General features: G+C 39.5%; 1 protein-coding gene across 4 annotated transcripts; it reads right to left on the bottom strand.

Annotated features, from left to right (window-relative positions):
• Window positions 1–678: 678 nt before the first annotated feature.
• Window positions 679–24,058, bottom strand: CNNM1 (cyclin and CBS domain divalent metal cation transport mediator 1). Of its 4 annotated transcripts, XM_039357010.1 has the most exons (13): window positions 21,494–24,057; window positions 17,370–17,513; window positions 15,794–15,931; window positions 13,536–13,705; window positions 12,633–12,732; window positions 11,554–11,601; window positions 9,714–9,776; window positions 7,437–7,603; window positions 5,402–5,582; window positions 4,708–4,821; window positions 4,486–4,602; window positions 4,073–4,178; window positions 679–1,729 (listed from the first exon to the last, which is right to left on the bottom strand). In XM_039357010.1, the coding sequence occupies exons 1-12, from the start codon at window positions 23,268–23,270 to the stop codon at window positions 4,102–4,104; spliced, it is 3,096 nt and encodes a 1,031-aa protein (XP_039212944.1). In that variant the 5' UTR covers window positions 23,271–24,057; the 3' UTR covers window positions 679–1,729; window positions 4,073–4,101. The 4 variants fall into 4 exon arrangements, with proteins under 4 accessions (XP_039212944.1, XP_039212945.1, XP_039212942.1 ...); XM_039357011.1 differs by lacking the exon at window positions 9,714–9,776 and having other exon boundaries at window positions 21,494–24,056; XM_039357008.1 differs by lacking the exons at window positions 679–1,729; window positions 4,073–4,178 and having other exon boundaries at window positions 4,200–4,602; window positions 21,494–24,058.
• Between the last annotated feature and the right edge of the window lie 220 nt (window positions 24,059–24,278).

Below are 24,278 nucleotides of genomic sequence, written 5' to 3'. Positions count from 1 at the left end.
CTACCAGAAAATTTTTATTTCAATGGGTAAATTAATGTTAAGATTCCCTTTGAGCCCACAAGGCTGTTTACCCAAACATATCTTGATTTACCTGAATTGTATTTTCTGTAAGGAAACTTGACTTGGTGCAAGGTAGCTATCCGCTAATTATCTTAGCAGATTTACTCTTGCATGGTCTCTGTATTCTGCCATCATTCTGTTATGTCTAAGGTCATGATTCTTTTTGCATCATAATCACACTAAGTCATAATGTAGTGGTATCAGATTTGGGGTACAAAACCCAGATGAACACTACAGGGGAACAAAGAACAATCTCTGCTGCCATCAAATGGCTGTCCAGATTTTTATATAATACAGTAAAATGCATGGTGGTTTGTTTGTTTTTTGATCTAGTGTGTGAAGCTAAATATGCTTTTTCTGCTAGTTTCCACTATGCCCCCACAGCTAAACACATTTTTGATAGGTAGTCTTGAAATCAATACATCTAATCAAGTTTGTATTTGGACATGCTACATTTATGTTGTCCAGACTCTTGCCAGCATCCAATTTTAAATTATGCAAAATGAGAGACTACATCATTGTTAGAGCCATGTCACACTGGAGAGTGGATGAGCTTTTGATGTAACAAATAGAGGCTTCAGATAATGATAAATCACAATATTAAGGAAACAACCAATCTTATATGAACTTATTTTGCTATAATTTATTTTTAATTCAGCAAGTTTAAATTAGAGAAAAGCAGAGAACTCTTTAAAAAAATAAACAGAAGCAACGGTGTCCCACAGAGGCAGAATAAATCTTTTCATTTTACTTCACATGCAAATACTGCCTCTCCTTTGAAGAACAATAAAATTGCAGTAACTCTTCAGGAATACATTTGTGGACCTGCCACTGTTAGAAGTGTCCGCCCATGAAATGTTAGTAGTGCTACTTTTGGATCTTTACCAGCTAAACAGCTGGAAAAACAGACTTCAAAACCACTTCTAAGCATTCAATGATATCAGTTTTGAGCCTGATCAAGAAGATGCATAAAGGCCACATTTTGGGGACATCTCTACTAAAACTTGTATTTTTTTTCTTTATCTCCCTCCATCTCCTGTATGTGCTTTAAGCTATATATCAAAGGAACTAAATTTTATTTCTCCCAGAGATCTGATGTCAACTCTTCTGTTTTTGTCAATTGATTTGATGTCAGAATATCAATAGGGTCAAAAGCCCATTTATTCACAGGTTACAAATGACAAGGTAATTTATGCCATGATCTGCACTTCAGACTCATCAGCCTAAACCCTGTTGGTGCTGTTTATAGTACCAGTATGTCTAGGGCTGATTTGGATAATGTACAGATGCAGATGAACACGGAGTATATAGTACAATATGATGTTGCACACACAAACTTCTTCTGGACCACACTAATGGAGTGGCATGTCCAGTAGGAAAGAAAGCCTGTGTGCCCTCTTCCTTTATATTTTCCCCCAATGATAGTAACAGAGATAGTGAGGATACTATCCTGCTAAACTACTTACAGGAATCGTTACATTCCACCTATATGCTGTTCTCATTTCCACTTTTTCCTGAGATTTTTCTCAGCTCATATTTGTTGATACCATTTCTGAAGCTTAAATGGCTGTGGTCTCTAACCCTAAAGGTAAGGGGTGGCTAATGTTGGAGAAGCAGGTGCTGTCACATACTCATGAATCTGGTCACAGTCGGCTGTCATGCTGCAGACCTGGGAAAGAAGACAACTGTTAGAACCATAAGTTTACAAAAACCTTTGTTTTTCCTGCTCTAATTCATGCAGCTCGTTGATTTACTGGCAGAACAGAACTGGGTATTTTCCTACATACCATTTGAGAAAATCTAGGGCCCTTTTGGCTTAAGTACACTGAATATTGTTCCTTTTAATAGTCACCTGTTGATTAGGATTTCTTACATTAGAGAGACTAAGCATGCACAAAAAAGGTTTTTAGCAGCACAAATAATCCTTAGGACAGGAAGTTTACAGAAGATTGAAAGAAAAATATCAAGTGTTGAGAAGAAACCCCTGTGTTTACATCAGTGTAAACCTGAATCACTAAAAAAAAAAAAATGGAAAATGTGAGGATCATGCTTCTCAACACTCTCATCTTAAAATGCTTGCAAGTTCACATTTTTGTAATCAATATGATTATAAATCCATTCTATGTGCCTCCCCATCTCCTTCCTGTTTTCAGACCATTTTAAAGTAACTTCATAGCAAAAAAGATGAATTAAGAAATTATTGCTGGAATTATTTAATGTGCCTCGAGTCACTACATCTTAGCACTAACTTGGCCAGGAATATTGTTCAACAGAAATTTCTGGTAACTAGTTTTCTGGTTACTATGGGGCTAAGCACAGTGAAATGTCACTGTTAGATATTCATTGTATTCCCTGTTTGCACTTTTTTTTAATGGGTTGCTTGTGCAAAATTGCAGTCTACTTAGTACAGCAATGTGGCTTTCCAGATACTGAAACTTGTTCATTACTGTCTTAGTATATTTATTGTTACTTATTGTATCATTTGTAAATGTCAACAAACTAATTTTCAGCCACTGATCCATTTTGTCAACAAGTTGAATGGGGCTGAACCCAGAAACATGGTATGCATTGGTGTCTGGCTGTGGTATAGCCAGCTGACTAGATAGATGGTGAGTGTGAGAAGTGGGAACTGAATTTGTGAGTGGGCCCTGGCTAGAATACATCGGGAAACTGTGATGGACAATCTTGTGGGCTTCAGTGGGCCACTAGCAATCTACAGTATGGAGCAGTTTGGAGATACTGCACAACTGCTTAACCCACTCATAGTTCCTTATTGTCTGATCTAGCAGTATACAATTATGCTGAGTCAAGGATAGCCAGTTGGAGGAATGAAAGATTTCTGACCTTTTCCTGCCTTGCCCTATCATAGCCCTGTGCCAGAAAAATACTGTTAAAGCTTTACTACGTCAATGTCCCTTCCATTTTGGCCAGGAAGTCAGCAGAGGCATTGCTTGGATGCTGGCAATGAGTTTTATAATCAAACACTTTGTATTTGGGCCACTCAGCAGGTACAACTTATAGAGACATAGAAAATTGATAGCAGAAAAAGACCCATAGGCTGCTGATGATTGACCTACTACCTCCATTGGAAGCTGGTTCCAAGATTTCACTACTCTTTCTGTGAGGTAATATTTTCTAATGTTACTTTTTAACTCCACTCTAATTTATTTATTTATGAGACTTATATACTGCTTTAAGTGCAAGCACTCTCTAAGCCGTGTACACCAGTAAGCAATGTATATATATATTTACATTGCCCCCAACAATCTGGGTCCTCATTTTACCTACCTCGGAAGGATGGAAGGCTGAGTCAACTTTGAGCCGGTGAGATTTGAACCGCTGACCTGCTGAACACAGTCAGCTAAAGTGGCCTGAAGTACTGCACTCTAACTGCTGCGCCACCCTAATGTTATTTTTTAACTCAGTTTGAGGTTATGCCCTCATATTTTTTATTTTTGCTTCCTTCTTTCCTTGGTGGACTAATTGAGCCATGAAGGGCCATTAGTCAGAAGTGATAGTATTCTAAGTCCGCACAAAATAGTTATGGGAAGAGCTATGAAAAAATTCAAAGGTAATTTCAATTTAAACAGGTCTCTCTCCTGATATTTAACAGAGAGGTTTCTGGGTTCACAATACATTGGACTAACAAGTATTTAGTGAGTGGATAATTTTGTCATATAAATACAGCCTGAGAACCTATTATAGACCTGGCTGAAAACAGAATCTTTATGTGCTATTTGAAAATAAAAATATATATATATAAGTATAGTTCTCTCCTTTTTGGTTTGTTTCATTATAATTAGCCACATTGTTCTAAATCAGGGAGTCAAACTGCTGGCCCGTGGGCCGGATGCGTCATCCCAAAACCGCACCCACCCCATTGCCGGCAATGGAGAAAAAGCTCCAATATGTCATGTGACGTCACGAGTTTGACATGTCTGTTCTAACTCATTCAGAGTGAGTGACTTAGGAAGTGATGGTAGCAAAGAATAGGGCAATGCATAATACCAACCTGTGAGAAAGGCAGAGCCATGTTGCCACTCATGTGATTAATGATGTGAAGTTAGTATTATCATCTGAACTTCTCTCACTGTCTGCAGAAGGTTTTCTCCTCTCACCTGCAGTATCAAGCAGCAGTGTCAAAGTTGGTAATCATTGTTGAAGAAAAAAACCCTACCTCAAAAGTAATAGTTCTAGAAAGGGACACTTTTCAGGTATCCCATTAGTCAGTACAGCCTCTTTAGGTTCAGGAATCTTAAGTAGCATGCTGGCTGGTTTATCCTGGATACTTGTGCAATAGCATCAAGGATAAGTGGGACGGGGTGGGAGAAGGTGGTGTTTGTGCTTGAAGAGCCAAAACTACATTCCATATGCCATGAATTCTATATGAACAAATGCCTCCCCCAGGACCCTGATGTGACTCACTAAGTGTCCAAAGTAACTTCTTTCCTAGGGGATCCTGAGGAGCACTTGGAGATGTGTTGAGCTCCATTTCCCTGTTTGAGGACTCAGATTCCAGCCTGACAATATAGGCCTCATTTTCTGCAAGGCAATAATAGTCAAAATAAGATTGGGATTCCTCCTTCCCTCAGAGCTCATTGGATTTTTCCTGCCCTGCTCTGATCTACCATGCTCTTAAATACTCACTCTGCATGCTGATTTCTGGGTTGCCTGTCAACTTCTCTTGGTCGTGGGGGATCCCCTCCATGTGCAGGAACATAGAGTCTATAGGACTCTTCATATTCCCATCTGACTTGCTGGCTGCATGATATAAAGAGACCTCAGCAGCACATGTCAGAGTATACCCATCTCATCACAAATATATCATAGGATTCAAATCTAGGTACAGGCAGAGGATATTTGTCTACTCTAAAAATTAGCATAGCTGTAACCATTTTCCCTATTCATTTTGAACTGATACATAGCATGGAGGGAGGGGGTTTGCCAGGTGCTTCAATAGTAAAAAAAAAAAACTTATTCCATGGGAACCAAGGTCATTGGCTGCTCCTGAGACTGCAGGCTAGGCGTTGCGAAAAAAGCCTGCCAAGAAGATGTATTGGGGAACATAGTTGCTTGCATAGCCTTAGGGGTGGGATTTCTTAACTTTGCATTGGGGAATTGTTATGTGTATGGAGATGGTTTCACTTTTGATGTAGCTAATAAACATGTTCTTTGAGGAATTTTCAATAAAATAGTTGGTTTAACTTTTTTTGAGCTTGGCCTGATTAGGATATGGATATAAATTTTAAAAACAAAAAATTAAAATAATTTTGCACAATAAGGCTCTCACAGCATCTTTTTCAAAGTCATTCTATAAGAATATGTTTGGTGATACACCTACCCACAATGCTACTTCTCTCATTCAAGAGAATAGCATGGTCATCCTTGGGTGTCTGTGGGGTACCTCTGATTGTGGGAGCCTTTGTGGAATCACCATCATTGAAAACATCCATGTCAGGGGTCTGGGGAGAGCTATCCATGCGGCTGGCAGCCAGTGCATTCTGATACTGTTGCCGAGTAATCTAGGAATCAAACAGAGGAATTGCCAGAAAATTACCTAGTTCTGCAAATTCATTTTCCAATGTTTCTAACTTCTACTATATTTCTATGTATTTTTCCCAACCTGGTGCCATTGAAGGGTGTTGTATGCCCAACAAACCTGGAGGTCTCTAGGCAACAGGTTTGGAGAGATGTGCTGCTACCATATACAATCCCATCACTTTATATTCTGAGTATAAGGGCTTTTTCATTTCACACATCGCTCTTTTTTCATTGACTAGAAAATTGCTATAAAATTACACAACCCTGTTTCCATTGGAAGCCTGTCTCTTCAGATTTAGGCTGGCTCTATTTACTTCTATTGTTGCCTTCAGGTTTATATTTCATATTTTCCACAAATCAGGCCTTAAATAAATTCCTTTGTCTCATCTTCCCAGTTCTGATCCTTTTTCACCTCAACTCTGTGCAGTTCTCACCTGTGAAGAGCTACCCTTTTCTTCTTTCATTTCATCATTTGTATTATAGTTTTTGGAGCGGGGGGGGGAAGCTGCCTTCAAGTCAGTTTTTGACTCCTAGCAACTGCCTCGACTAGTACCTGCTGTTTTTATGGTATACTTTTCAGAAGTGATTGCCACTGCTTCCTTTCTAGGGCTGAGAGAATGACTGGTGCAATGGCACCCAGTTAGCTTTGTGCCTAAAGCGAGACTAGAACTTACAATCTCCTAGTTTCTAGCCCAGTGTCTTAACCACTACACCCACTATACATTAGTCTCTCTTCAATATCCCTTCTCCCCTGAAACATTATTTATGATTTACTATTCTGCTTACAACAATATGACTTTCCTCAACACCATATTTGCTTTCCAAGTTGCATTTATCATATTGTTTCTGCCTTTTTCTCACAGAATTTAAGCAGAGAGTAATCAAAACCCTTAATGAATGGGGTTTTATTCCAAGATCATTGCATTCCAGGGCCAACACAACCTGAAATCATGATACCTTTCATTATTTGGACAGAGCTCATTTCTGCTGTTGTTTAAAAGACAAGAGAGCAAAGAAAGAAATGTATATGTGCTAATGTCAGATAGAAAAATATAGTTAATTTTATTGGTGTTGAAATGTATAGCACTGCTGAAATGCTATACTGTTGCAGAATACTTTTCTTAAAAATAAAATGTTATTTGCAAAATAAGAAGTAAGAATTGTTATCATGTGCTGGCCATTACGCATGACATCTGTTTCATGATTTGGTAGAGGTTAGTCAAGTAAATTCACAGCACAGCTGGCAATAATGAGGAGTAAAACTGCATGTTCCCACAGTTAAATTTCACATAATCTTTAGGCTACACATCTGTACTCATCAGAAGCCAAAGATTTACAAGGATGCCTTGTCTCTTCTAAAAGCTTGCTGAAAGCCAAAATTGTATGTGCTACTCTACTGATTTAACATTCTCCCACCCATTTTTCCTTTATCATTCAACTTTGTCTTGTCTCTTCACTTCTAAGTCAAGTTAGTAAGTTCACCAGATTCACATTATCCCTGTGTTATATCCAGCATGCGTGATAATTAATTATGCAGTTAACAAACCCATTTTCATATGAAGTGCAATATTGTAAACATTTTCTTGGATATGATACATGGAACAATCCTAGCATGAAGCTATTCATATTCCATGGCATAAAACAGGGATGTCAAACTGCCAGCCCTGGGCCAATTGCATCATGTGGAGGCCGTGCCCACCCCACCTCTGGCAATGCAAAAAAAAGTCGCAATACATCATGACATGTCATGTGATGCAGCGAGTTTGACAGCCGTGGTATAAAAAAAAAACAATAAGGAGGGCACTTCTTTCAATCACACTCAGTCCAGCAGATACCTTAACAAACTGTACATCACACAGAATATGAACAGAATAATCTGGAGTGTATATGTTGTTGTTGCAGCCACTATGTAGTTGGGTACTGCTGCCTCCATACTCATTACGTTCTCGAATTGGAGACTCAGAGCGGTTTAATCCACTGCAACGTGATGGAGATTGATTCACTAGAAATAAAGAAGACGTGATGAACAAATGAAAAACACAATGCTTAAAATTTGGGGACGAACTTCTTAAGATTCCCTTAATGGTTCTTAACACTGAAAATTTGTCTGCAATGAACTCCACCCATAAGAGCTCTTGGCTTTTCATTCTGCATAAACTTGAAAAAAATATGAAGGTTTATGTGTTGAATTGTTCTTTTAGAAATCTCCAAAACAAAACATTACAATATGTTTCCCAGTTCCTACATGTTATACTTTCTGTTCTGTGTTCAGGCTCACAGAACAGGGACTTTGTAACAATAATCAGGGCTTGCCAAGGCCAAGATGATTGAAGACTGAAAGCACAATTGAAAAAGGAAAGTAGTAGATTTTTTTAAAAGGAAAACCAAAGTATATTCCAGTAAAATCGTCTTGGTTTAATACCTCAGTGAAATATAAGACTACATTTCAATTGCTTCTACTAGAAGGGGATTAACTTTTATGCTGCTGCCTTTATACTACTCTTCTTCCAGAAATGGAGGTAGCTGCTTCCTCTCCATGGTGCATCTATACTTAATAGGATTCTTTTAAGTATCTCTTTATTTTTCTAGTGCCAAATTCCTATATTTAAATTCACTTCTGCTGCCTATCTACTGACCATTCTCTTATCCTTCATTCTCCTTTTTAATTTTTGTTTTTCATTTTTCTCGTTTGTATTATTACCTCCATTTATTTTCAGGTTTCCTATTCTAGAAATACTACTACAGAAACTAATAGCACCCCATGTCGTCTCAAAGTAAAGACCCATTCCAAAAAGAACTTACTGCTGGGAAGTTTGTATAGACATAGAGCCTTGATTATTTAAATTACAATTCTGAATTACAGATTTCCTTAACTTGATGTTTGAATACAATCAACGTTTTTTTTATAACTCCTACTATTTCCATCTAATCAGATAGGCATACTGGCAGATAAATTCTATAGTTATACTTCTAAAAGTCATCACTGACAGAAACTGCTATCATTACTCAGCATTAAAGAGAATTTATTGACCACAACATGATGTATTTCTAAGTGGATCTGCATAAGAAAGAATTGTGAATATACTTCTTATGGCATAAGACTTTATAAACTGTGATTGCTTCAAAAGCGGCAATAACTTAGAACTACACCTTCCACACACTTTTAATTCTTTCCCTTTTAATGATCTGAATTACACAGGTGTTTGAGTGAATGCTTATATAGTTTTTTTTCTGTATTATCATTAGTTCTTTCCCTCCTTCAATTATTGCCACTTGATTTCTTTATTAAGAAGATATCTCTTAAGCAGGGGTGTCAAACTGTTGGCTCACGGGTCAGTTTCATCATACTGGAGCCACGCCTACCCCATTGCCGGCAATGGTGAAAAAGCTCTAATACATTGCGCGACGTCACGTGATGTCGCGAGTTTGACATGTCTGCTCTTAAGTAAGACTCCCCCCTACACCAGAGAGAATGGTGAACCACAGTCATTTAAGTGAAACGTTACAGCCCTCTTTAATAGCTTTCTCTTCCTCAGATGACTGGGACATACTTTTGACTAACATATTTCCTAGGGTGGAAAAGGTTAGGTGATATTTAAGCCACTGAGATTATGTAGTGTCAATTGTCAAAAAGTGGTTATTATGAGCACAGCAATCCCAAAATGCCCATTTCCTGTAAGACAATCCAGCCTTCAGATTATTCTTTATAAAGTCAATGAGCCTTTTGTAAGGGACCCAAACATATTTTTGAAAATAAGCACAATAACAAGTTAGTCCTTTGCTTTGCACTATATTAACTTCTTTTATTAAAAATAATCTTTTAAGAAATATTTCTCTCTTTGTATGACAACAGCATGAGAAAAATAGTCATCATTCTAATAATATGCATGGATCTGAACACAAAATATTGCTTCATATGGGCAAAACAGATTCAGTTGTAGACAAACAGAACACACGCACACAGGTTCACAATGATTTGTTTTGCAAGCATGCAGGATATTCTAAGCCTGTATTTTTCATAGGAGGGAAGAGTCAGAGAAGGACACACACCCAGAATCGAAAGGCAGCAAAACGGGGGTTCTTTCTGGGTGACATGTACAGTATATTGTTACCTGGGGAGCCAGCCAAAGATTCCCCTCGGCTGAAGGCAAAGGTACGGGACACAGACACGGGCACTAGAAAGAAGACAAGGATCAGGAGACAAAAACCAGGAGAAAAGGGAAAAGGAGCAAGGAAGCTTTAGAAGGAACAAAGAGTGACCTACTCAGCATCATGGGCAGGTTACAGCTATTAATATTACCTAAGCTCTTTTCATTTTGGAAAATTTAGTTTTATTTCTACATAACCTGGGCAAGGAGAAATAAAGAGAAAGTAAGTTTTGAAAAAATGTTCCTCTGCAGGCTACCTAGCATTATATCCTGGATATTGCATCTCACTTCACATCACTACATTGAGACTCACAGAAATTAAAAACAACGGATTTAATAAATACTTCATGAGCATTTATAAATCCATGATGCACTTCCACAAATCACCATTTGATGGCACCAAAAACACAAATAATGGAATGCAGATAATTTTAAAATATTCATGAGTTAACAGATCCAAGCTTTAGAAGTTCCCTTATTTTTACAGACTTACCTGAACTGCACTGAGTGCACACTTATTTGACTATATTACTATTCAGAATAGTTTATGCGGGACCAGCTCTAGCTTTCAGAGGCAAGGGAAACAATGCACAAATTTACCGTATGTTTGGCACAAATTATGTTCTTCTTTTTCTGCTCTGGATTGAGCACTAAGGCTGAGAGGGAGGGAGAATTATTGGTAAGGAAACAAAGAAACGGGGCCAGCAGAAGCAACTAAGTAAGTCAAGGATGATGGGATGAGCTTTTTAAAAAATGTATTTTGAGCCCTCAGTAAGAGATAACAAAAAGCAGAGAAGAAAATGAAACCAGCAATGACATGGAACAACAATAGATGCTGCTGTTAGCTAAAACTGACTGCAGAAATCTCCCTTGGGGGCTATGGATACCTGTGGTAGATATATTAATGTACTTAACTGGTCAGCCAACTGAAGGTTAGGGTTGCACTTGATTTGTTCATTACAGAAAAGGAATAGGAAAGAAAAAATGTATTACACCAGCTTCATTTTACTATAAATTAACTATGATGACTGATTATGAAGTCCAACAGTCTAGAAAGAACGAAGCTGGTGATCAACATATTTAAATATCTCACTAATTAATCAAGTATCAAATGGACTATGTTAGTACCAGAACAGGGTATTCACAAATATTTATCTGTGGCCCTTTTTCTCTGGGATGGTTTATGATATCCCCATGTTTTCGTCATTCCTCATCCTCCTTAATTCCCACTGCCCCCGAGATGCTCAAACTCATCCTATTGGCTGCATGTCATGCGTTGCTCCAAAGGGGACCAATACTTTACTGTGGAACTGGTTCAGGGTAGAGCACTAAAGTAGTTTTCTTTGTGTTTATATAACCTTAAACTGAGAACTTCACAACTCCCAGCATAAGTAATGAGTTAACTAACATACTTGGCTTCATCTTATACTGAACCATGATTTGTTTCAGGCTTAGGGTGTTTTGCAAACAAGACCAGGTATGTCTTGTTTAGTAAACCAATCTTAAAAAATAGCCTTGGCTTAACCAAAATCTACAGTTCTATCAGCTGTGTCATCAGAACAGCTGCTCTAAAATATGTATATCAGATTATATATTTAAAAATGGTTATGTGGCAAAACTACTTGATAGACTATCTACTGTAGCTGACCCACCCCATCCTGATTCATAATTCTGTTGGAGTAGGATTGAGATGTCAAGAAACAGTGGACTTTATTTAATTTTTTGGGTAGAGCTGGCAACGCTTAATGAAAATGGTCCCCTATACCACCTTATTTTAAAAAAAGGTCAGGTAGGAGAAACGTACACAGGAAAGATGATCCAGCCAGGCTGCTCATTTTACGCCCATCATTATCTGAAAAGATGGAAAAATGGAAGGTGAATCCCCAATCAGACTTTTATTGTCTCATCCCTGCTCTGAACAAGGAAGAGACACATTTTTCAGGCACATAGAGGCAGGAGGTTAATATCAACTGTTGCTTGCCTGGATCAGGCTCAAATGAATGGCTCAAATATTGTTATTATTTGGTTTTCCAAGACCTGCCTGGTTGTAAAGAAATCTCTTTCTTCCCAACATATGATTTTCTGTTAATGTTGCAGTACTGCAATTTCATGTAATATGAATGAAGGTGTTCTGTTTAAAAATATTTTACACATTTCATTCCTTATAAACCTCTGTGCTCTCTCCTGATCCAGGCCCAGGATCTACTACTCTTGGAGCATAATTCTTATTGTATCATGCAAAGCCTGGAGTAACTCTTGAGCCAACAGATGTTATGCATCCTTACTACATATTGGTAGTTTTTCCTAGCCCTCTCCTGCATTATGGTATCTGTCCTCTTTTGTTTTTTGTTTTTTATTTACCTGATATTTGCCTAAATCAGTGGTTCTCAACCTGTGGGTCGGGACCCCATTTGGGGTCGAACGACCATTTCACGGGGGTCGCCAAACAACGCAGTCCGCCATTTTTTCCCCCTTTTCCTTAGCTGTGCTACTCCCTTTTATTCTATTGGCTTTTGAAAGCCAATAGAATAGACTCTCTTGAATAGAGTCTAATTCTATTGGCTTTCAAAAGCCAATAGGAATTGTCCAGGCTGTCTCTGCCCTGCTGAGCCCGCCAAAAGTCCCATTCTGCAAACGGTGCTGCACCAGTGGAGTAGTCCTCGACTTACGACCGGTTGAGTAGTCCTCGACTTACGACCGGTTGGGGGTCACGACATTAAAAAGGTTGAGAACCACTGGCCTAAATGTTTAGTAGAGTGAAAATCAGAATAAATTTGCAAGTTCTTGTATATTACATATTTAAGTTCATTTATTCTGAACACTCTAGGTTCTGTTTCTGTGACTTCTATCATCCCATTCTGTAGTTAATTTTAGATTTCTAACCTGAATAGAAGACAGTCATGATTGCTGGGACACCATAGTATGTGAAAGCACCATTTTCAAATCGCAATCCTTCTTTTCCCACTTCTACCTCCACTTTTCCCTAAAAAAAGAAAACAAACAAAACCAAAGCATGTAATCCAACTGCACCAGTCATCTCTCTTCCACCATATCTGATCACCCACTGAAAAAAGGAAAAATATACACAATGTAACTTAAGAAAATAACTTCAGGTAAGAACAAGGCCAGTTCATTCACAAATATTTGTAGGTGTTCCTTCATAAAAGAAAAAAATAGAAATATGAATCAAAATAGCTGGGGAACATCAGAAAAGATATCTTGAAAGGTTAGGTTGAGAATAAGAGTAGTAACAGAATTTAGAGAATCTATACCTGATTTATAGTTGAAAGTACTCAATAATATAGCAGCTACGTAAATATCAAGGGAAAGAATAGTACAACTAAAGGTCCTAAGAAAAAAATGAGCAAGGTTAACCAATCCTAAGAAAATTTCTTAGGGAAGCATTAAAACATTAAGTTAAAACATCTTTCAACCCCAGTTCCAAATTCATGGTACTCTTTAAATTTGAATGACTAGTTGGATAGTACTTAAATTCAAAAAATGTGAATAATGTATACTAGTGATAGAAGAAAACATATTGTCAAATTTATTTGGATAAAGCATAGAGACACTTCAAGCCAAGTTTCTAAAAATTATTTTTCTCCTCTGAGTGGTTCCTCTTTATTTTAAAGTCTGAAACAAAATACTGGGCATGTAAAATTGAAACTCATATCTGGATTTTTATTTGCAAGCCAAGTGCTTATTCTAGACTAATTGACCATATAAATGCTTCCTATAGTAAACAATAAAGTTGATGTTACAAATTTCTATCATAATATGACAAACCTGTAAGATGAGCACAAAATAGTCAACTGGGCGGTTACGCTGATAAAGATAGTGTTCAGGTGCTCGCTTGTTTTTGTGGTCATATTTCATCTCCTGGATGACATTGGGATGTTTGAGAAGCCGCAGCAGGATCTTCTCTGAGAGATGTGGCATCTTGAAAGGTTCTACCTCTGCAAAGGAAGAAAAGAGGAGGGAAGCAGTAACTATGCTTTCTTTGCTTGGACAAATCAGGAAGAAGGTAGTTGGAGAAAGATAATTTTTTAAGATTTTAAAAATACTAAGAATTTGAATTATAGTAGTTAAACTAATACAAATTAAACTTAGAGAAAAAGAATGGAGAGAAAGAATTAGCAGTGCAGGAAAACAGAAAAAAGAATGAAGAAAAAAGGAAGAATGCAGTAAAGAAAAAGAAAGAAATATAAAAAGGAAGAATGCAGTAAAGAAAAAGAAAGAAATATACAAACAAGTGATTTCCAACCTTCATCAGATGTATAATTTAATATCTTTCACCTCCTGTAATATTAAACAGATATCTCTTCACCCAATATCTCATCCCTTATCTATAGGCAAATCTATAAAACATCAACTTTTCAATCCTAGTTATCAGCAGAAAGTCCATAAAGGGTTGCTAGAATATTGCAAAAATGTCTCATTATAACCTTGATCAAATATACCAACTTTAATATTACAGCCTTTACATTTAAAAGTCTTAATCTTTAATTTAATCAAATATTGCCATAATATTTAATTTCTCTTCAATTCTTTTTTATCTCATTGCAGGTTTTTTTTCAAAGTTTTAACAAGCCTCTTTTGTAGATCTAGTAAGAAAAGATTTTCCAGCTCATTTTCTTGGTTTATCATTTGTATTTTTCTTTTAATTTTTAAAACAAGCAAGTTTTTTTGTATATCTAGTAAAACATCCTCTTCCAAATTATTCTCTTGGCCTGTCATTTGTGGTTCCACATTCTATACTTTTTGTCTTGTCATATAATTTTTTACACAGCTGTCATTCTTTCGTTAATATAATTTTAAACATTGTCTATCCACAGAAGCAGACATCATTACTGACAGTGTGGATATTGTAACTTCTGGCTCAATTCTTCAAAGATTTCCTTTAATATTTCTAATGTTATAACATTTGGTATCATTCTGTAAGTCCAAGAGTTAACTGACATTAATTCTCTTTAAAATCTTTAATCCACCCTAGGGTCCAGTTTCTAAAATCATAACTTATCTTTTGTTATGACTTGCAATTGCCAGGATAGCCAAAGTAAGTCTTTCCCATGAGAAATTGTTTTATTTTTATAGCTAATTCCAAAATCTGAATCTTTATACGGAGCTTAATCAATTTATAATTTTCTTAGATAAAAATCTTATTCACCTTTTTGCTATTTATTTCAAATCCTTTAAGTTTTTAAGCTTGTAATTTTCTTTTGAGCTGAAGATAAACTCACTTCATAAAGACTTTTGAAACTTGTTCTGAAGGTCTCTAATAGCTTTAATGTAGTGAATAGGCAATTTCTGAAAGTGATTAGAAAGTAAGCTTTGCAACCTTAGTGTTCTTTAACATAGCAGTCTCCAACCTTTCTGGCTTTATGGACCAGCGGGAAAGAGGAGATAGTTCCACGTGAGCAATGGGAAAACAAGTGCGTGAAGGTCCATTTGAACAAATGGAGCTGCGTGCATGTGTCCACAACCTTCGCAGCCCAGTTCTGAACAAGCCACGGTCCAATAGTGGGCACAGCCTGGGGTTTGGGGACTCCTGCTTTAAAAGACTTTGCTATGGTTGCAAGCAAGATGGCTGATTTCATCATTTCCCAGGACTCAAACCCATGGAAAAAATGTTGTCCTGTGGTCTCTTTGTGAGAAGTAGCCATCCAAAGCACATTGGGTGATCTCCTGTTGTCTCCTTATTTTGAGAGGTGCCAAGGAAACAGTTTAATCACTGGTTCCTTAGCCTTTGCTATAGTTGTCAGCTCTGCTTTTGCAGAGGTGTATTCAGGTCACCATATCTCGCCCCAATAGAGAAAGAAAATGATGCCATTACACATTTCTTCCACTCTAAATTAAACTGGCTACTTAAAACATAAACCACAGACGAGTTGGATGCCAAGTCTTAAGGTTAAAAAAAAAAACACAAATGTCATTCTATTCTTTAAAAAAGCTTAATTCCAAGATACTTATGATACTTGCCAATAGCATGGGTATCAAACAATAAGTATCAAAAATGCAGCAACAGCCTAAGAAGAGCCAGATACCTGTAGCCATGAAGCGATGAGTGGCCAATAGCAGCTGTGGTGAGATCTTTACTCTCATCTCACTATCCGAAAGTCTAAAGATGGAGAAATCATGAGGTTTCCTACCCCGGGGGATCCTTTCCTTTTTCTGATTGTCTACTGAGGATTAAGAAAGTAAAAAAATATAGTCACAACTCTGGGAATTTAGAAAGGATGTTGTATCTCAGTTCATAGTCTCATGGCAACATTTTGGGTGTGCTAATCTTACATCAACACAGCTCTCTTATCTTAAATAAAAGACAGCTATTCTCTACAGCACCGTGACTTTTTTTCCATTGCTGGCAATGAGGTAGGCGTGGTTTCGCCATGATGCATCTCACTCGTAGGCCGGTAGTTTGACACCCCTTCTCTACAGCATTGAAATATTATCAACTCTGTCCAACCCAAAGCGATATAACCCCCTTTTTTGGGGAGGGAGGCTTTATTAAAATACAAAACTACAATATCTAAGCAAAAATTAAAATGTGAAGTGTAATACATTTCAAGTGTTACCAAGCTTATGCCTTAGATTAAAGGATAACAACTACAGACACAATATATAATATGTAATTTTAAAAAGAAAGTGAGTATGAGAAAGAGAAAAACAGAATTTTCAAGCAAACTTGTCATATTTTCTTAAATTATTATATTCTTTCAAGCAAAGCTGCAGTCCTAAACATTTTTACTTTCAGTGTGATTTGTTTCTAAGTAAATATGTACTATCAGCACTACAGGTGCTATATTTTTTCTTAAAAAGAAGAAAATAAAAACCTTGCCTTCTTAATCTTTTTTGTTTGTTTGTGTGTGCCTTCAAGTCAGTGTTAACTTCTGGAGACAGTATGGAGAAACAAGGTTGGCAAGGTTTTGGAAATGGTTTCCCACTGCCTCCTTCGATGAGTTGAGAAAGGTGTTACTGGCCCAAGGTAAGTTTGGTGTGACTGTAGAACTCAGTTTCCCCGCTTATAGCTTGGTGCCTTAATTACTACACCAAACTAAAATTTAGTCAGTAAGATTCCATTGTTGCAGTCTCCAAACTTAATCATACACAGTAATATCTCCCATTCTAGTTCCATCATTCAACCTTGAAGGTATTTTTTCAGTCCATTGATGCCCAAGGATTAGTCTTCCAGGAAAGGAGTAGGAATGAGATGAAGTAAAATATCTCATTCCGGAAGATGCTATTTTAAGAATCTGCTTTTGTGCTAATGAGATACTAACATCCAGGGATAGAATATACTTATCCAATTTCACTTATATGGGCACTGAAGCTGAGATGTATGGGATTCTAGTTTGTCATCAAAGCAATTGCTGCCCGATTCCCTAGCTGAAAGTTGCTACTACACAAGAAAAATCACACAAAAAGATGGCAAGTTCTATATGATCTAATTGGAGAATAAGAAAAAGCTATGTTCAGCAAGAATTGTGGCGAGGGAAATGAAGAGATTTTAGCAAGAATTTTACAATTGGTAGAAATAATAGCAAACGAAATTATAATTCCCATGTTTTTATTTATGCCCCAAACCATTTGGTGTCGTCTTAGTGGCCCCCTAATACTTACTATAAAGATCCGTCTCATCCAGAATCTCCGATTTGATTATCTCTTCAATCACATCCTCCAGAGTGACAATTCCCATCACCTCATAGAAAGGGTCTCCTTCCCCTTCATCATTAACTCTCTGTACAATTGCAAGGTGTGATTTACCTACAAAGAAAGAATGAGCAGAAACAAATTGTGCAGGAGATATTGTGTTTATCACCCACTGCACCCAAAATAAGATAGGAAGTGGATCGCTTGAGGCTTCTGGGCCTTTGACTAGTGCTCAGTGAGAAGTGGCCTCCTTTTGAAATGGGAATGAAAAGCAAAGTTATTCCAACCATCTGCTCCTCCATGTGAAGGAAACATAAACAACCAAGTCTAAGCAACGCAAATGTAGAGTTGATTTTGCTTCTTGAAATTCAAGAATATATGCTATTTTCCATACAGTGAAAGTAAATTGAAGATGTTATCTTGGGCCCCGGAGAAGGGAGGAATTCATAATGATGGGAGAGAAAAGGAAAGAGGTAATGAGGTAGTTACTTTGGGATAGCACCAAATATCCAATCAAGGGTTGTTTGCTCCCCAACAATGAATTCTACTTTCCACCAATCTCATTCACTAGCATCAAAAGGGTTATAAAATGGCCCAAATTTCAGGATATTTGCTAATATTCGAATCCTATGAGGCCAAGCATAAAAATATGTTTGTGAAACATCTAAACACCTGACACTACTTTTAAAGACTATGAAACAAAAGTAATCTAGGTTTGATTTTCAATTTTCATTTTAAAAAAAGAATGTCAAATTAGTTTGACTTTTTATTATGGTTCTCTCCCTACTAGGTCCTATTCCTAACTATATAATGATGATAGCTGACCTTTATCATGGGCAAATCCTGCCAATGTACTATGTAAATATGGAATAATTTGTCAGAAAAGCAAACTGAATGTTATTCAATTAGCCCAATTAAAGCAAGTCACAGAATGCAGGATTGAACACCAGCTAAATCTCAGTTGGAATACTATGAGTAGCTTTGATCACCATTTATAATTCTCTTTGAAGAGGCATTGTTGCATAATTTTTTCAAAATGTAATTTTACACTTTCTGATGTTAAGCATAGGGCAGACTTATTGTTTTTCTCTCCAATGATGCTCCACTTAAATTTCTTAGCCATTTTGATGTCTACTTTATGCCATTTAAGATACAATGTTTACTAGATACTGATTCTACATAATGCTACTTAACAGCAAGGAGCTTTCTGTGTTTATACCATCTGCTTATACAACTGGCTACCCTACCCATCATAGCTCTGAGAGAAATATAATTTTGAGGTCTCTGTTCCTTCTATCTTTTTTAGGCACACCATAGGCATTATCTAAAAACTGAAGTTTGGGAAAGATTGAAAGCAAAACCTCCACATATTTCAGCTAGTCCAGTTTTAGTAGCTGATATTATGAGGTTCACAATAAAATTGTTGAATGCTTTTGACCCTGAACAACATCAATGAGTCTTAAGGATTTCCATATGGCCACTGCAGAACTGAGAAGCGTCAGGAGAGCCTGTAGCATACCCCTGGAGATTAACAAAAGACGGCAAATTCAAGACCAAATGTTCAACACCCCACTTTTCAAGAGGACAGCTGCTTTAGATTGCTTGCATCTGCCATATCCAGTTGCAACTCAGCCAAATTACACTAGTATCAGTTAGGCCGGGATATGTGGTGATATGTGGAGACACCAATGGCCATCCTTTTGAAAGTGATATTACTCTGTTTACAGATGCAAGAAATACAAAATACTTTTCTGAGAAAGATGATTCTTCTAAATGCATATTATAACAGTGCAACATAAATTGTGACAGTGCAACTGTGTCTCGTTTCTTCTTCCTAGGATGAGTTTCATCACTAATTGCAGAATTAAACCCAAAACCACCATCTATCATGTTGAGAAAGAAAAAAAACATAGATTTTGTATAAATGATGTCTGGAAGCCCAGGAGTAGCTCTGGACTCTGAGTTTGCCATTTATTCATTCAATCTCATGAGAATTCTTGTCTGACTAAATACCTGTCTTTCTCAATTTAGGTGAGCAATGCCCTTGCCTATAACCTGTATCAGCAATCCCCAATTTTTCTCTCCAGATGTTTTCGGTTTTAATTCCTACAGTTACCAGCAAGCACAGAAGATGGTTACACTGACTATAGGGCTATGGGAGTTAAAGACTATCCAATTCAATCTGTGCAAAATTCCCAAGTTTGCTGGTTCTGTATATACAATCTACAAATCTAAATTAAATGTTAACTCTGATAATATATGATGTGCTTTTTTGAGTGACTCTATATTTCTCCACAACCTCACCTGAATGTTATTTTTAAAGAATGAGTTTGCAGAGAGCTGAAACTCTCTTTATAGAAGCAATTTCTTACTTCTGTTTTTTCTTGCCTCTATATTAACAAATTAGACACCATTCAGTGTTATGTCAGAATATGGTATCAAAGTTGTAAAGACTGAGTTTATTGTCCTATAATAATTTTGCTACTGAAGACAGGTTTACAACAGATATTAGGACAAGAAATGACAGTTTCATGTTGCATATGATTCAAAGCTTGATGCTGTAGCACAGGGCTTTTCAACCTTTTCACCCACTGTACCACTTTTAGGATATGGCAACATCTGAGTACCACCAGTTGCCTAGCAAGGTGTCAAAAACTTAATGACCAAAAATAAAAGGAAAAAACTGATGAAATATAGGTAGTCCTTGACTTATAACAGTTCACTTAGTGATTGTTCAAAGTTACAAATGGCACTGAAAAAAGTGTCCCCCCAAGTCACAGCCGAGCAAGACACCTGCCTGCCCGCCCGGCGGTGCTCTTCTTCCTGTCTGAAGTTTTCATTGTTGTGAGCATTGGCAGCGGAGGTGGGTGGGGGTGGGGGGATGTTTGGTTTTTATTCCCATCTGCTGGGTGGTTGCAGCAGGTTTTGGTCACTTCACATGACCCTGGGACACTGTGACCATCATAAATATGAATCAGTTGCCAAACTGAATGTAAATCACAAGACCCTGGAGATGCTGCAACATTCCAGCTGATCGGCGCTTCTGGGCTCAGCAGAAGTGCCAGGATCAGTGCTGCTTTTCGGCTGATTGGTACTTCTTCAGGGCTCAGAACCACCAGGATCAGCGCCAAGCTCCAGCTGGAGCCTGGCACTTCCACTGAGCCCTGACAGCCCGAAGCGCCAATCAGCTGGAAAGTGGCACTGATCTTGGTGCTTCTGCTGAGCTCTGACAGCCCTGCAGTTCTAGCCATCTCTTGCTCAGGCTTGTGCGGTGCTGCCACTGGTTCAGCTCATTCCCCTCCCCCGCTACCACTTTTCTAGGATGGTCGCCTACCACCTGCCAGATGCCAATGTACCACAGATGGTACACGTACCACTGGTTGAAAAGCCCTGCTGTAGCACTTGCTTTACGCACAAGACTCACATCTGATCCCCCAAGTAACCAGGTAGGACTGAAAAAGACTAAAGCCCTGCCTGAAGCCTGTGGAACTACTGCCAGTTAGCACTGGGCAATCTTTTTCAACCTGGTATCCTCTAGTTATGTTGAGCTTTAAAACTTAGTATTTCTGAGTCAGTATGGACCAGACTTCCTAATATTTTGCTAGAATAGGAAAATTATGCCTCATTTCTCCTTTGCAATTGAAGGTAAAGAGATAACACTCCAATTTCAGCTCATGGTTTCTCTGCACTGAATAAAAATGCATAAATTTACAAGCAAAAAGATTGACAAAAGCATGTCAATTTATATAAACAGTGGAACAAGTTGGGGAAAATGCTATTAAAGAGTTTCAGGAGAAAACTCCTTAGTATATCATGGTAATCTATTTGGAAAACCTTTTGGATAATTCAGTGACTTACAATGAGCCATTTGTGATAGAGCATAAATAGGCACACACACACATGCACCCATACATAGACACATTGGTGTGCTGTTCCAATAATTTAGCCACAACATCCAGGCTACAGAAAGAGGGTAGACCAGTGCAGGAGGGGGCACAGTGGGATCCCAGGGTACCTCGCAAGCAGGGTGCACAGGGAGTAGAGAGGCATGTGATGCTGGCAGGAGGCGAGTGGCTGGGGCCCCGGGCCCTCACCCTTCTTGAACTCCTCGAGCAGCGTATCTAGGCGGGTATCATGGAAGACACAGTGCAGCGGGCGGTGATAGAAGCGAGTAACTGTCTGCAGTGGTGTGCAGTCATCAGGATCCACGAAAGCCAAGTCCTTGACAAACAGCAAGTCGACAATGTTGTCTCGTCGCTCACCTTCATATACAGGGATGCGGGTATAGCCTGAGCGAAGAATCTCAGAAATGGTAGTAAAGTCAAGTATGGCATCAGAGTGCAACATAAAACAATCATTCAGAGGTGTCAAGATGTCCTCAACTACCTTGGTGCGTAACTCCAGTGCACCTTGAACCATGGCTAGTTCCTCACTCACAAGATCACCATGAGGGTCAGCAGCCCGCAGGGTCTCCAGCAGGTGCTCCCTTGTGGAGAAGGTGCTGAGCTCTTGATGCAAAGCCCAATCTAGCAAACGGCTGAGTGGATAGCATATGGGGAAGGTGGCGGCCATAAGCAGGCGGGTGAGAAAGAGTGTGTGTGCAGCAATGGCTAACCCGTGGCGGGAACAAATGGAGTAGGGCAACACCTCACCACCCAAAAAGACGACACTGGTGCAGAGCAGCACAGGCAACCACGGCACACCTTGGTTGTCTTCGGGCAGGGAAATGTGACTGGCTTGTAGAGCAGCGCATAACCAGCCCGCCAACGTGGCGTTAGCACCTGCCTGTCCGAGCAACAGAGTGCACAGTAGGTAAGTGCCGCTTCCGCCTCGGCCGCGCGCAGCCTCCACCTTGCGCGCCTGGTCCCTCTCTGCAGCCGAGCCACTGTTCCGCAGTACCCGCAGCTCCATCGGATCGAGTGACAGCACGGCCAAGCGGAGGCCGCTGAACAGCGCCGACAGAGCTAGCAGGACTAGTGCGCCCACACCCCGCAACCAGCCGGCGGTGGGCAACGGAATCAGCCACGCGGCCGAGCCCGCTGCCGGCGTTTCCACTTGCAGCACGAAGCCCCCCGGCGCGCCGTGCAGTTGCCAGGCTCGTCCATCCCAAGCGCAGAGCCCGAACCGACGCCCTCCAGGCCCGGCGCCGGGCTCACCCTTTCGCGGCTCCCGCACTCTCACCTCGGCTAAAGCCGAGCCGGCCGAGCCTCCGGGCAAAAGCGGGCCCAGCACCTCCACGTCCGAGGCCCAGGCGCTGCGTTCGGAACAGCGCTCCACTGTGGCGGGCTCCTCCACGAAGACGACGCGGCGCTCAACCTCCTCGCTCGCGCTGCTGCCGTTACTAGCGGCGGTGCCTTCGGCCGGCGGCTGGAAGTAGAGGCGCAACAAGAAGCGGGAACCCTCAGCCGCCCGCAGCGCTCCCCCCTCGAGCCACACGCGCCCGGGCGCCGTATCCTCTGGCCGCAGCCCCAGTAGCCACGCCGCTCCGCCAGGGGGCCTTGGCGACAAGGAAAAGAAGAGAAGCAGAACAGCGCCTCGGCTCCGACCCCAGCAGCCGATGTTTCTGCGCTCTAGCCCGCGGCCCAAAGCTGCTGCCGCCTGCCCCACCATCCTCAGCAGCCAGGCAAAACACGGGGCTTCGAGGAGCAGGCGCCGGCCGCACGTGACTCTCTCGAGGCGCTGGAGGCGGCCGCTGGACCACGTGTGCATGGGGCGAGCCTGCCAGCCCCTTGGCTTTCCTCGGAGGCTCGGGGGCGCCCCGTTTACCCGCGCGGTAGATTCATAGGATCCGCGAAGATGGCCCTGGATGTTATCGGTCTCAGAGTTGGTCTTCTCTTCAATGTGGAGGCCACCCATATTCCCTGTTTCCATTTCCCTCTGAAATCGGTGGGTCTCTGCTAACAGCGTCCTGGTCCGGGGGTCCCTGTGCTCAGCTGTGATTATTGGGGGCAGCGTGCAAGGATCATCGTGAAGTGCAGTGAAAACGCGCAGTCTTTAATGCGTCGTTGACCTGCTTGTCTGGGCAACTTGCCAGATTTTCCTCCTCTTTAAATACTGATATATGTAGAGCTCATTAGGGTTCTGGTGCGGTGAGGGGAATTAATGGAAATTTGCTTCCACCGAGAAAATAAAATTAGGAAGGCGGGAAATCGTAATACAGTGGAATAATACTTAACATGTCGAATCCTGAAGATCCAGAAAGATGCAGTCAAACAAGAGGACTGAATGAAACACTAGCTCTATCAATAGATCTTATTGATGAGTTGTTATTAGCCTAATGTTTACCGTAATTATCACTAGGATTGTTATTTTTTCTTCCTGGTTAGTCTCCTTTAATGGCAAGGTAATATAACAATTTCCTTTTTTCTATTTTTACACTTATATACATATTTGTACTTTATATTTGTATTAATTTTGAAACAGCTATTTGAAAATAAAAAAACCAGTAAGGTATACTATAGAAAACAAGCATCAGAATATAATAAATTTATATTGACTGAGTTTATTGGACTGCTGTCATTCAAGGCCATGTTGCCTAAATGTTCTGCAATCATGGACCACAAAAGAAACATTAGGAAAATGCAAGAACGGCCAATGAAACAAATGCCCTCTTGTCTGTAGTAATATGGGAGTTTACCTTGGGGGAGGGCATTTCTGTTTGCATTTATATATGCTTTCTCTTTTTTAAAATTAAATTTTGTACCAGAAAACATAATCCAGATTCAAGTTTTTATTTACCACTTAATTTTTTTATATACCCCACGCCGTAACAGCAACTCTTTTAAGTACAAGCTTGATGGTCAAAATTTGTCATTATTAAGAAACATTTCCAGCCCTTTTTTAAGATATCCATTGTTCCATTTCCTATTTGCACTTTTC

This window comes from Crotalus tigris, unplaced genomic scaffold (genome assembly GCF_016545835.1).
Source record: "Crotalus tigris isolate CLP2741 ecotype Arizona unplaced genomic scaffold, ASM1654583v1 scf7180000018862.1388955, whole genome shotgun sequence".
NCBI lineage: Eukaryota > Metazoa > Chordata > Lepidosauria > Squamata > Viperidae > Crotalus > Crotalus tigris.
Note: the sequence above shows the minus strand (reverse complement) of the source record. Positions and strands in the feature narration are given on the sequence as shown.